Source organism: Heptranchias perlo, chromosome 3 (genome assembly GCF_035084215.1).
Source record: "Heptranchias perlo isolate sHepPer1 chromosome 3, sHepPer1.hap1, whole genome shotgun sequence".
Classification (NCBI taxonomy): domain Eukaryota; kingdom Metazoa; phylum Chordata; class Chondrichthyes; order Hexanchiformes; family Hexanchidae; genus Heptranchias; species Heptranchias perlo.
In genome coordinates, this window is record NC_090327.1 from 33,453,640 (window position 1) to 33,466,670 (window position 13,031).

Below are 13,031 nucleotides of genomic sequence, written 5' to 3' on the forward strand. Positions count from 1 at the left end.
AAGAGATAGAGAGATACGGAGAAAGAGCAAGAGACAAGGAGAGATACTGATAGAGTAAGAGAGAGATATAAAGAGCAAGAGAGATACTGAGAGAGAGCAAGAGACAGAGATACTGAGAGAGCAAGAGAGAGAGATACTGAGAGAGAGCAAGAGACAGATTGAGAGAGTAATAGAGACCAAAACTAATGAGAGGAAAGACCGAGAAAAAGAAAGAGAGAAAATGAGACACAACAGCTGAGACAGTAACTGAGAGAGATTGAAAAATAGAGTAATGGACCAGAGCATGTCCAGGAGATAAAGCTTGAGAGAGACTGAAAAAGAGAGTGAGGGAGAAAAGAAACAAACATAAACAGATCGGGTGAAGGTGAGCAAAAAAAAGACAGACACATAGAAAGAAATAGACTGGGAGTTTGAGAGAGGGAGGCTGAGAAAAGGGGTGACAGAGGAGGAACTGAAAGAGAGAGAGGCCAAGGCATACACATTATGTGAAAGGAGGGGGACTGACGTGTAGATAGGTGAATATAGAGGCAGAAAATGAGCACAGATTGAAAGAGAAATAATAAGATAATTAATAAGTGGAGGAGTGGTATAGGACACTGGCCGGAATTCACAGTGCAAAAACTCAAATTAGCAATATGGGTGATCAGGCGTAGGCAGTTGCAGCATTCCCATTGGCCAAAGAGGTGGAGCGAATCTAACGGAGAGGTGAGGCTTTAAACCAGGAGGCGCCTCGCACATTTCAGGAAGGAGGGAGAGCGCGAAAGAAGGGGGAGAGAAAGGAGAAGCGGAGAGTGAGAGAAGCAGAGAGCCGCTGTAACTACAATAACAAAATCCACACACTCCCCGGCACAACTACAGTCCCGAAACCAACCTGCACCATGGACTCTACAATCTTTCAGATCATCATCGACGAGTTTGACCCCAACTGCAGCCTGATAGATGCTTTCCAGGACCATTTCTATGAAACCGATCCCTTCCCTGTTGTGGATTTCACTGGTATGATCGTCTGAACCGGGCAAGAAATTGTAGATTTGAGTTGTGGACCTTTAGCTTATGTTTGATTTTTTCTCCTTCCTGTTACCCTTTCTCATTTTAATTCTCTATATATTTTTATATCCTCCTCCAAAGGTGTTTATTGCAACACAACAACCGATCAAATAGGAACTTGCTGGCCGAGGACGACAGCGGGGCAACTTGTGGCGAGACCTTGCCCTGAGTTCTTCAATGGGATCAAGTACAATACGACAAGTAAGAACGGCTTTGAAAAAAACTTACCGAGTGATAAATTTCCATTAACATTATCCTCTATAAATGTAAATCTATAGACTAGTCTATTTTAGATTGTGATGAATTCATGCTCCATCTTGGCTGGTGTTTCTGCTATGTGCTGTTTTACATCAGGTTTACAGTTTTTAAAAAATGCTTTTACATTTTTAGTAGTGTTTTAGATTTTTCGCTTTAAGCCTACTGCTAATGACATCTTACACGGTAATGTCTCTGAGTCTGTGGGAATTCAATTTGTGGAAATTACATTTTGTATTTTAAAAAAATCTTAAAGTGAAAAGTGTAAAGTTCGAGTTGGAAACGAGTAAATGTGAAGTGCCCTTTAAGGAAGGAGGGAAAGAGACCCAGATGGGTGGTTGTGAGTTCTGCCCTCTGTGCTGCTGAATGATTCCTTCCTGATCCAGTGCAGTCCGTTAAAGTGAATGAAATAACCCAATGGGCTGTCACTGAATCCTCTTTTATGAGTTAGAGCGTTCACTTAAAGGTGCAACGTCGCCCTTAAAAGTTTGGTTGCCAAAGCGTTTTCTGTTTTTTTTGCTATGTAAATTTGCATTCAGAAATATTTAATAGAGGTGTTCAAAATTATGAGGCGTTTTTAGAGTAAATAAGGAGAAACTGTTTCCACTGGCAGGACAGTCGGTAACCAGAGGACACAGATTTAAGATAATTGGTAGAGGTGACACAGCGAGTTGTTATGATCTGGAATGCACTACCTGAAAGGGTGGTGAAAGCAGATAAATACTTGAAAAGGAAAAACATTGCAGGACTATTGGGAAAGAAGGGGGGAATGGAACTAATTGGATAGTTCTTTCAAAGAGCCGGCACAGGCACGATGGGCAGAATGGCCTCCTGTGTTGTAATGTTCTATGAGTCTATGTTCACTGCATTATGAAAATTTCAGTATGTTGTTTGTGTGCAATTTTTGTAAGCTGCTCCCAATGCAGGACAGCGATGGTTCCCCTTTAACATGAATTCTGAGTGTGTTTGGAAGATAACGAGATTCAGTAAACAAGGGGGCAAATTATCACCACCTGGTGGGCACCAAGGAGTTAATTGCTCACCTCATGAGACGATTTGCCGGGTGCGCAACTCGAGGTGAGAATGTTGGTACGGTCACAACATGGTCAGTCTGCCTGTGGGGTCCACCAAGAGCAATAGTAGTGACATAAAGGTGGCGTATACAGTAAGAAACTGGGCCCATGAAAGATCAACACTGCAGTAGATGTGACCCTAGAAATTAATGGATAAACACTTAACACTTTCATATGACGTTGCATCACCTGCTACTTTAATGCAGGCTTTTGTTTACATGGACTAATGCCTCCATTAAAATAGCTGACAGAAGAAATTCATACAAGAGAGAGTGCTTTAAATCGAGAGATACAGAGCGCGAGACTGGCAGAGAGAGATTGATAGAGGAATAGAGAGAAGGGGCCGTAATTGAGAGTATATTCCTGCTCTAATGTCAGCACAAGCAATTACTATTTTATAATAAATTATAATTTCTATTGTTGGGTGCTGAGAAAGTCAATTTATAGTGTAGCTTTTGGAATGTGTAGTCAATTTGAATCTGCTCAATTGTTCAAGACTGATACCGTATTGGTTAATAGTCATATGACTTTATTTAGCGCAAGCAAGAATCAATACATCACAGTATTTAAGCAGTAGTTTACAAAGCACAATTGAGAATTATATTAACCCGTTGTCCTTTGGGTAGAAGCCGTGACCCCATTGCCAGTTCCTTCATTCACGTACTCTCGTTCTCATTCACCCGCCTGGTGTTTTCTTTTCTGTCCTCTACACAAACAAAGTCTCTGACCCCCCCAGTTATACCCCAAAAAACGGAACTGCGGCAAAATACATCCAATCAGGTAATTTCCTAAATACTCCCCTTAATTTACCCAATCATATCATAGAATCATAGAAATTTACGGCACAGAAGGAAGCCATTCGGCCCATCATGGCTGTGCCGGCCAAAAAAAATCTATCCAGCCTAATCCCACTTTCCAGTACTTGGTCCATAGCCTTGTAGGTTACGGCACTTCAGATACGTATCCAAGTACTTTTTAGATGCGATGAGGGTTTCTGCCTCTACCACCCTTTCAGGCAAAGTTCCAAACCCCTACCACCCTGTGGGTGAAAATATTTCTCCTCAGATCCCCTCTAATCCCTCTCCCAATTAGTTTAAATCTACGTCCCCTGGTTATTGACCTCTCTGCTATGAGAAATAGATCATAAGAAATAGGAGCAAGAGTAGGCCATAAGGCCCCTTGAGCCTGCTCCGCCATTCAGTAGGATCATGACTGATCTTCGACCTCAACTCCACTTTCCTGCCCGATCCCCATATCCCTCGATTCCCCTAAAGGTCCTTCGTATGCACTCTATCTAGGCCCCTCATAATATTGTACGCCTCAATTAAATCTCCCCTCAGCCTCCTCTGTTCCAAAGAAAACAACCCCAGCCTATCCAATCTTTCCTCATAGCTAAAACTCTTCAGTCCTGGCAACATCCTCATAAGTCTCCTCTGTACCCTCTCTAATGCAATCACATCTTTCCTGTAATGTGGTGACCAGAACTGTATGCAGTACGCTAGATGTAGCCTATCTAGTGCTTTATACAGTTCTAGCATAATCTCCCTGCTCTTATATTCTATGCCTCAGCTAATAAAGGGAAGTATCCCGTATGCCTTCTTAATCACCTTATCTACCTTTCCTGCTACCTTCAGGAATCTGTGGACATGCACTCCAAGGTCCCTCTGTTCCTCTACACCTCTCAGTATCCTCCCATTTATTGTGTATTCCCTTGTCTTGTTTGCCCTCCCCAAATGTATTACCTCACACTTCTCCGGATTGAATTCCATTTGCCACTTTTCTGCCCACCTGACCAGTCCACTGATATCTTCCTGCAGTCTACAGCTTTCCTCCTCACTATCAACCACACAGCCAATTTTTGTATCATCTGGTTAGGCTGACTGGCCTATAATTACTCGGTCTATCCCTTTCTGCCTTTTTAAACAACGGTAGAATGTTAGCAGTCCTCCAATCCTGGAGCCAGGGAGGATTGGAAAATGACGGTCAGAGTCTTCGTTATTTCCTCCCTTGCTTTTCTTAACAGCCTGGGATACATTTCATCCAAGCCTGGTGATTTATATACTTTCAAAGATGCTAATCCCCTTAATACTTCCACTCTCACTACGTTTATCCCATCCAATATTTCATACTTCTCCTCCTTAACTGCAATGTCTACATTGCCCCCTCTTTTGTGAAGACAGACGCAAAGTATTCATTAAGATCCATACCCACATCTTCCGCCTTCACATATAGGTTACCTTTTAGTTTCTATTAGGCCCTACTCTTTCCTTAGTTATTCTCTTGCTCTTTATGTATGTATGTATTTATAAATAAATAAAAAATGTATTTATAAATAAATGTTGTTGGTCTTTTAAAAAAAAGTTTTTATTTTTTTACTATTTCTTTCTGTCTTTTTTATCTCTGTCTTTTAATTCAATATTTCTTACCCTCTCTTTTATTTCGCTTTGTGTACCTGATTTGACATTGATTTCATTATTCTAACTTACTCTTCCTGGTTCTGTGTCTGTGCTGCTTATTAACATGCTCCAATCTGATTGGATAAGGGGATACACAGCTGCTTGCCCCTTTCACACAGATCCCAGATGCCCAGGAGAGGGCGCCGCGCTGGATTGAGGGCCTGATAGGAGGAACTTGCAGTGCAAAAGCCCATGAAAAGCCTATGGGCAAGTCCAAATCTAACGGGCGTCGTTCCTTCGCTGCTCAGAGCAAAATCCAGCCCATTATTTTTCCTTGACGGAGAAGGACATTCTAGAGGCAATACCATTTCTTCAAAGTTCTTTCCACAATACTGGACCAGAGAATGCTGTGGAGCAGGCAGTCTAACTCGGATTTGAATAATGCTGGGATAATTGAAATTTTCAAGTCTGAGATAGCTAGATTTTTGTTAGGTGAGGGTAACAAGGGATATGGAGCAAAAGCAGGTAAATGGAGTTGAGGAACAGATCAGCCATGACCTAATAGAATGGTGGAACAGGCTTGAGGGGCTTAATGGCCTACTCCTGTTCCTATGTACTGATCTCAAACCAGCACAGTCCCCACCGTTATATCGGGAGTTCTCCCACTATATGATGGAAAAACAAGTAGCGCATCTCAAACATTAACCTGACATTTGAAATGCCCACAAATCATCAATAAGAAAAGTAAACCAGTGTGTATTCTAACTTGCACCAAGTTCCGTTCATCCATCACTCCTGGGCTCATTGACCTACATTGGCTCCGAGTCTGGCAACGCCTCAATTTAAAAATTTTCATCCTTGTTTTCAAATCCCTCCATGACCTCGCCCCTCCCTATTTCTGTAACGTCCTCCAGTCTTACAACCCTCCGAGTTCTCTGCGCTCCTCCAACTCTGGACTCTTGAACATCCTCGATTTTCGTCACTCCACTATTGGCGGCCGTGCCTTCAGCTGCCCAGGCCCGAAGCTCTGGAATTCCCTCTCTAAACCTCTTGGCCTCTCTACCTTTCCTCCTTTAAGGCACTCCTTAAAACCTACCTCTTTGACCAAGCTTTTGATCACCTATCCTAATATCTCCTTATGTCACTCGGTGTCAAATTTCATTTGATAACGCTCCTGTGAAGCACCTTGGGACGTTTTACTATGTTAAAGGCGCAATATAAATTCAAGTTGTTATTGTTTTGTATTCGGTTCACTAACTTTATTTAAGCCACACTGGTGAAAAAAAAGTAAAACACACAGAAACTTCTGATTTTTTTATAGAACACGTAATTGTACTGTACTTTACAGTTTGTACACAGCAGTCCTACTTATCTTCAGGAAAGAAGTCAATAATCCACAACCAAAAATAAAACAAAATACACTTGTACTTCTGTTTTTATTCCTTTTCTTTCTATTGTACCTTTAATCTTTCTCTAATGTATTTTAGCCTTTTTTCCTGCTTCCTCTTTCGCTGACTGCTTTTCTTCAGCCTCCCTGCTTCCTTTTTAAGGTGAGAGTAACTTCACAAAAAAAATCCCTTTTGACTGGCTAGCAACTGGCTCCGCAGCTGCCACCGATCAAACTTTTCATTACTTCAGAATGAGTAGCCCAGGAGAGGATCGCTCCTTTAAATCCTGCTCACTAATTTGTTTCCCAATTTTCTCCCCTCCTGAAAGTGTTGACTCCTGCTCGGGTATGACTTCATGGGTGCCATACCTCGCCCAAGTGGCCATTTTTTTTATTATTCATTCTCAGGCTGTGGCATTACTGGCAAGGCTGGTATATATTGACCATCCCTGGTTGCCCTGAGTAGGTGGCGGTGGGCCTTCTCCTTAAACTGTTGCAGTGTAGCGGTCTGATACAACTGAGTGGATTGCTAGGCCACCTGAGTTGATTTTTGGACTGGAGAGACATTTAGGCCCAGACCGGGTAAGGACAGCAGGTTTCCTTCCCTAAAATGCATTAACAAACCAGTTTTACAACAATCCGACAGCTTCATCGTCACTTATACTGATACAGGCTATTTATTCCCAGATTTTTTTTTAAACTGAATTCAAATTCTCAAACTGTCATGGAGGGATTTGAACTCGTGTTCTCTTGATTATTTATCCAGGCCTCTGGATTACTAGTCCAGTAACATAGCCACTACATTACCGTACCCATTGTGATCTGAGCCTGAGCTTGGCAGGCTGTTCCAGTTTAGGGGAATGGCATCACAGCTGAGCTTGATACTATTCTCATCCAACATCCACACAAAAGCAGAGGTGACTGGATAGTGATCAGGAGTGGAAACCCTGGCTGATTTTTCCCCTAGACTCAGGGGCATCTAGTCTATAACACCTTACTGAGATCAACTAAACATCACAGACTGGGAATCAAACCTGGGACCTTCCTAGTCTACTCGATTAGTTCCTACTTTCACCAACTGAGTCACTGGGGGAAGGAGCTTTAAAACCATTGCAGAAATATTCATTAGTCAGGTGTTCAAACTGAGGGGTCAGTTGTTCCAAGGTGAACTTTGTGTTGAAATGAACCATTAGTCTGGAGGGACTGTAGAAAAGTGCCTGCCTTAAGGAAAAAAAATCCATTACATGGCACTGCCATCCTGAGCCTGAGCTGCAATAAACAGCTTACATTTCTATAACACTCATTACGAGCAGAGTGCTCTGTAGGGCAGTGGATACTGAGTGGGAGAGAGAAAGGGAATATGGGTCAGAAGAGGACAAAAGCATTGTCAAAGAGGAGGAAGGTCATTGGGAGATTTTTGAAAGCTGGGAGGGAGGTGACAAGGAGGAGATACAGAGGGAGGGACAAGGCAGCTGAAGGAGTATCCACTGATGGTGAAGTGGAGGGAGCAGGAAATGAGAAGTAGGCCAATGTTGGACGACTGGAGGATGTGCATAGGCACATAGGTCTGGAGCAGATCATTGAGCTGGGGAGACACTAATAATATAGATTAAAAGGAAAAGTAACGTGTCTAACTTGTTTTGTGACAAAAAACAAAATGACCTTGTGGAAAAAGTTTATACAATTGACTTGTCTCAATTAGAAGGCATTTAATTCAAATTACCAGGTATTTCAAATTTTTCATGAAAAAATCATCAAATAATCTGGTAGACTTTTTCCTCAGTCTGTCAGGCTGACGCATCAGTGCAATGTTGAGGGAATGCAGCATTGTCAGAGGAATGTGTTTTATTGGCTGAGACATTAAACCAAGGCCGTGCCTGTACAGGTGGGTGTAAAAGATCTGCTTGAAGAAGAGGACTGAGATCCCCCAGTGTCCTTGGGCAACATTCTTTGCTGAGCCAAAAAACAAACTAACTAGTCGTTCATCTTATTTACTGTTTGTGGGATACTTGTCAACAAGAGAGCTAAGTCACCAAAGAAGATATGCGTAGGCTTAAGCACAAGAGATGAAGGATGAGGCAGATGTCCAGGCTTGGAACAGAATTCAGTTTCTCATTTTAGTTCTCATAGACTTCAACATGTTGGCTGCCACATTTGCCTACATAATATCAGTCTCTGTGAAGCACTCGGGATGCAATAAGGTGCTATTCTTTCTTTCGCTAAAGGTGTACACCAGTACAAAATAAAATAAAATATCAGCAGCAGTAATTTCTAGGCTATAATGGCTATCAGGCTTTGGAAGCTGTAACCATAGAGATACCATTTACAACTTGTCCCCATGGATGGCGCACACAAGATGCCAGATATTATTAATTCATTTTATAGATCAAATGGATAGTGGAGCTCCCAGCGTTCGTGTTTATTTGGACTTTCAGAAAAGCCCTAGGTCCTTTATGAGAGATACTAATCAAACTAAAAACCAGAACATGAGATTAGTTAGGAAGAATTGAAAATAGGACGTGCAGAGTGTTTTTGAGAGAAGTAGTGTCAGGTTGGGTTGGACAGAGGTGTGTGGAGTACAGCAGGGGTCTGTGCTTGGAACTCTGTCACTTCTTATCGATATGCAGCAACCAGTTTTCTCCCCCTCTGTGCTGAAGGTGGAGATTCCAGCTGGTGTATGGTTCCATGAGTAGTTGTGCCCCTTCAGTACCTCTCCCAGTGCCCATTCCTTATGTGCAAGTCTGGACAGTGAAGGTTCGTTTTTGATGAACGTAGCCCTAGCAATGTGGAGCTTTGCCTGCCGGCTGCAAAGCTGATTGTTCCATCCATTCAATCATGGGCAGCACCATCACGATTTCCTGATGTTCAAATCTGATGGGCATGGCTCTCCATTGCAAACCCTTGAGTGTCACCATACGAGCACCATATGCGTGATCCAGAAATTCATGACACCCATTGACCTGACATTCTGGGGGAGTGTAATTGTGATTGTTTCAATTTTCCCTGGCTCCGTAGGGAGGAAAAATATGTCCCTGATTGCCTGTTTCTTTTGCACCATTGGCAGGTTGATTATCTAGCCAGTATTCCACTGCTCACTCCTATATGATGTATTTGTTAAAAGCTGCATTGGACCATTAAAAATTCACAGTGAGAACAATTGCTTTGGTTGCTATGTGTAGCAACATCATAACCATGTTCTTTTTGAATGGATTTACAATGTCACCAGACAGTGGGGGTGAAATTGGGCCGTTTTGTAGGCGCTACATGGACTCCTAAGCCCTGAAAATGGGGTCCGCGATGTGCGATCACACTTCCAGTGTGACGTGCACAGGATGCCATCTTGGTAAAGGTGGTTGTGCACGCACACCTAACGGCCGTCAGCAGCATGTAAAGTAGGGAGATTAAGATGTTAATCAGTGTGCAACCTGATTTGAAGCAGCTGGCGGCATTTTGGAACTCCATGCTCCAGCCAACGCATTGTCTTAACCATGCACAGCAGAACAGGACTTAAATGGCATGACCGCTATTTAAAGGGATCATGCAGGAGTTACAGGTTAGTTGCTGGATTAGTTATTCTGGCTGCTGGTACAATTGTGCATGGTTTTGGAAGTTTCCTAAACAAGGAGAAAGTTGCAATATTCTATAGAGACTGGTCTGGCTGGTTTTGCAGTACTGTTAGTGGCACTTAAAATACTGTGCTGACCAAAGTTGCATCCGTGGGTGTCCTGCTAGGGCTTCTTCTGGGTATTGAACATGACTGGGAGCATGCAGAAAGGCCACGCATAGCAGGACAAGCTGCTAGAAGAGGGAGGTGGAGGAAAAGGTGCAAGGCATTCAGCAGGAGGCCATATCCAATGAGGGCGTTGGGGAACCAATTCTCTTACCTCAGCTTCAGCGACAACCAGTGCATCCGACGGCTGCGGTTCACTAAAGAGGTCGTTACTGAAATTTGTCAACTGTTGCAACCACAACTGCAGCCTCAGAGGAGGGCAAGGACAGCATTGCCTGTGGCTGTCAAGGTAACCGCAGCGCTTAATTTTTACGGCTCTGGCTCCTTTCAGGCTGCTGCTGGAGATATAAGCAACATCTCACAGCTTGCAGTGCACTGCTGTATAAGGGAGATCACTGAGGCTCTGTACGTATTCTGAAACACATTCATCTCGTTCCAGCTTGCCAGAGATAAGCTGCAGGAGTGAGCATGAGGGTTTGCTCACATTGCAGGCTTCCCCATGGTGCAAGGATGCATAGACTACACGCATATTGCCAAGCAGAACTCGGCCATATTCATGAACAGAAAGGGATTCCACTCCCTCAATGTGTAGCTGGTGTGCGACCACACGCAGCGCATCATGCAGGTCAATGCCCACTAGCCTGGCAGCAGTCATGACTCTTTCATTCTGCAGCAGTCCAACATGCTACCTAAATTTCAAACAGCATGGCAAGTAAAAGGCTGGCTACTGGGCAATAAGGGTTAGCCCCTCATGAAATGGCTCATGACTCCGGTCAGGAACCCACACACACATGCACAGCAGGCCTGCAATGAGAGCCAGGCTGCCACAAGGGACATCATAGAGCACACCATAAGCGTCCTCAAGCAACACTTCCGCTGCCTGGACCGCTCTGGGGGAGCCCTGCAGTACCCAGCTGGGCGGGTATCAAGATTTGTTGTTGTAGGCTGCATGCTGCACAACCTCGTCATTATGAGGAGACAGCCCTCGCCACCGCCTTTCCGGCGAGAACCTGAGCAACAGTTAGAGGAACAGGAGGAAGAGGCGGAGGCCAGGGCTCTGTGTGATCAGATTATTAATGAGCGATAACAGTAACCTCAAAGACACCTCCCCATTCACCAACAGTCCCACACCCTTTACCTTTCCTCTCCCACATGACCATCAAATCGTCCTCCTTATGATTACACATTGCTTCCTCAGCTCATTGCAGAAATGAAAACTAACACCAAATACAAATTCATATCCACCGTTTATAGATTTACACATGAAATTATTCAAACAAAATGAGACTATTCACCCTTGTGTATTCCCTTAGTGCCTGTTATTCGTGTGTCTTTACCTTTCCTAGTGCTCCTACAAGGTGCATCCCCAGTGGCTGGAACATGGGTGGTGGAAGGCTCCTAACCTTCAATGGAGGAGAGTGCAGATGGCCTTGGAGCAGCTCTAGGCTGGAGGGCCCAGCTTCAGACTGCACCATCTCGGCCTGGGCTGCAGCAGTCTGGCCTGACCGGCTGACAGGCAACGGCAAGGACTCTGGCAGAATGGCAGGAGTGGGAGCAGGAATGCTGTCATCCTGAGAGAGGACAACAGGTTCGTCTTCCATGGTGCCACTGCCACTCTCCTAGGATGGCACCTCAGCACTCCTGGTGATCTGCTGGAGAACAGATTGTTGGACTGCTGTGACGCCCTGAAAGCCCTGTTTCACGGTGGAACCCAAAGCCACAATAGCAGCAGTCTGAGCCTGTAACGTAGGAGTCTGAGCTTCCAAGGCAGCTGTCTGAGCTCCAAATGCAGCAGTCAGACCTTGGATGGCAGATGTTTGTGCTGCAATGGAAGTTGTGGCATCGGTTGTCAGACGCTGCATCATAGTGGGTTCCACAGGTGTGCTGATGGAGGTGACCACCCGTTGCATTTGGGATAGGACGGGCTCCAAGCTCTGCACAAAGCCCTGCACCAAATTGGAGCTAGACTCCTCCATGTTCCTTGACATTGTGCACAGGCTTTCCAGTGCATCAAGCATTTGGTTGTGTATGCCCATCAGCCTTCTTCTGTAGCCTAGCCCATTGAAGTCCTCATCTGACTCCTCTGCAGCAGAACTAGTGTGCGACCTCGCGCTCCATTCCCTCCGCCCCGGCTCCTGCACACTTGTGCCCGGTGTCTCTCCACGTGCAGATCCCTCCTCTATCCTAGCCTCCAAAGCTCGTGCAGTGCCGTTACCTGAGCTGGTGGCTGCGAGTGTAAGATTGCGTGACGGTGTGTCTGCATCATTACTGTCATCTTCCTCTGCCTCTAATGACTGTTCCAGCTGCAGTTCTTTGGTATCTGAAATGACAAAAGGACACGGGTTGAGTTGTGGTGAGGTTTGGGTGGTGTGGCTGTCATGGATGAATAGCTGCCAATATGTATGACCTGTGAGTTGTGGGTGTGCGGCTTGCAAGAGTGGTAATGTGTGAGGGTGAGATGCAACATCTGATTTGCAGGGTTGCGTACTGATTGAAAGAGTTTGTTGGTAAGTGGGCGATGGGTGGGTGGAATGCGTGGAGCAGTGGATGAGGCTAGTGGTGCAGTTGGTAGGATATGCCATGTGACAATTGAATGCTCTCACGTTGACCACTCGTGTCAAATTATTGAACTTCTTCCTGCACTGCATCCATGTGCATGGTGCGATGCTCCTGGCATTTACCTTGTCCGCCACAGCCTCCCACTACCTCTTCAGCATATGTCTGGAGGGCTTCCTACCCCCCTGCGGTTATAGGATGGCCTCTGTCTGTCCACTTCTTCCACTAAGGCCTCTAATGCGCCGTCCGAGAACCTTGGGGCACACTGTCTCCCAGGTGCAACCATTCTTCGATATCTTCCAGCACAGAGTTACTTCCCAAAGGACTTCCTGCAGACACAATGCACCTCCCCTTTAAGAGGTGCAGGCTGCTTTTAAGTAGAGTTAGCCACTCCTGATACCGGGGCCCCCTGCTGGTGCATGCAGCCAATCAGCAGCACAGGTAACACTGGCTGCACGCAGCAATCATTGAAATCATCAGGCAGCACGAATGTTACGTGCTGCCTGCATCGCTACGACCGGGCGCAGGTTAATCGCGCACTGCAATCCCAGCACCCATTTTCGGAGATTATTCAATATAACCCCAAG

General features: G+C 44.9%; 1 protein-coding gene across 1 annotated transcript in view; it reads left to right on the forward strand.

The window, feature by feature from the left end:
• Positions 1-775: 775 nt before the first annotated feature.
• The window catches only part of LOC137311712 (corticotropin-releasing factor receptor 2-like), a 165,203-nt gene continuing 152,947 nt past the window's right edge, over positions 776-13,031 (forward strand). The window contains exons 1-2 of the mRNA XM_067978757.1: positions 776-996; positions 1,129-1,248. Of these exons, the coding sequence (XP_067834858.1) occupies positions 879-996; positions 1,129-1,248 (238 nt within the window). The 5' untranslated portion in view covers positions 776-878. The remainder of the gene's footprint in view (positions 997-1,128; positions 1,249-13,031) is intronic.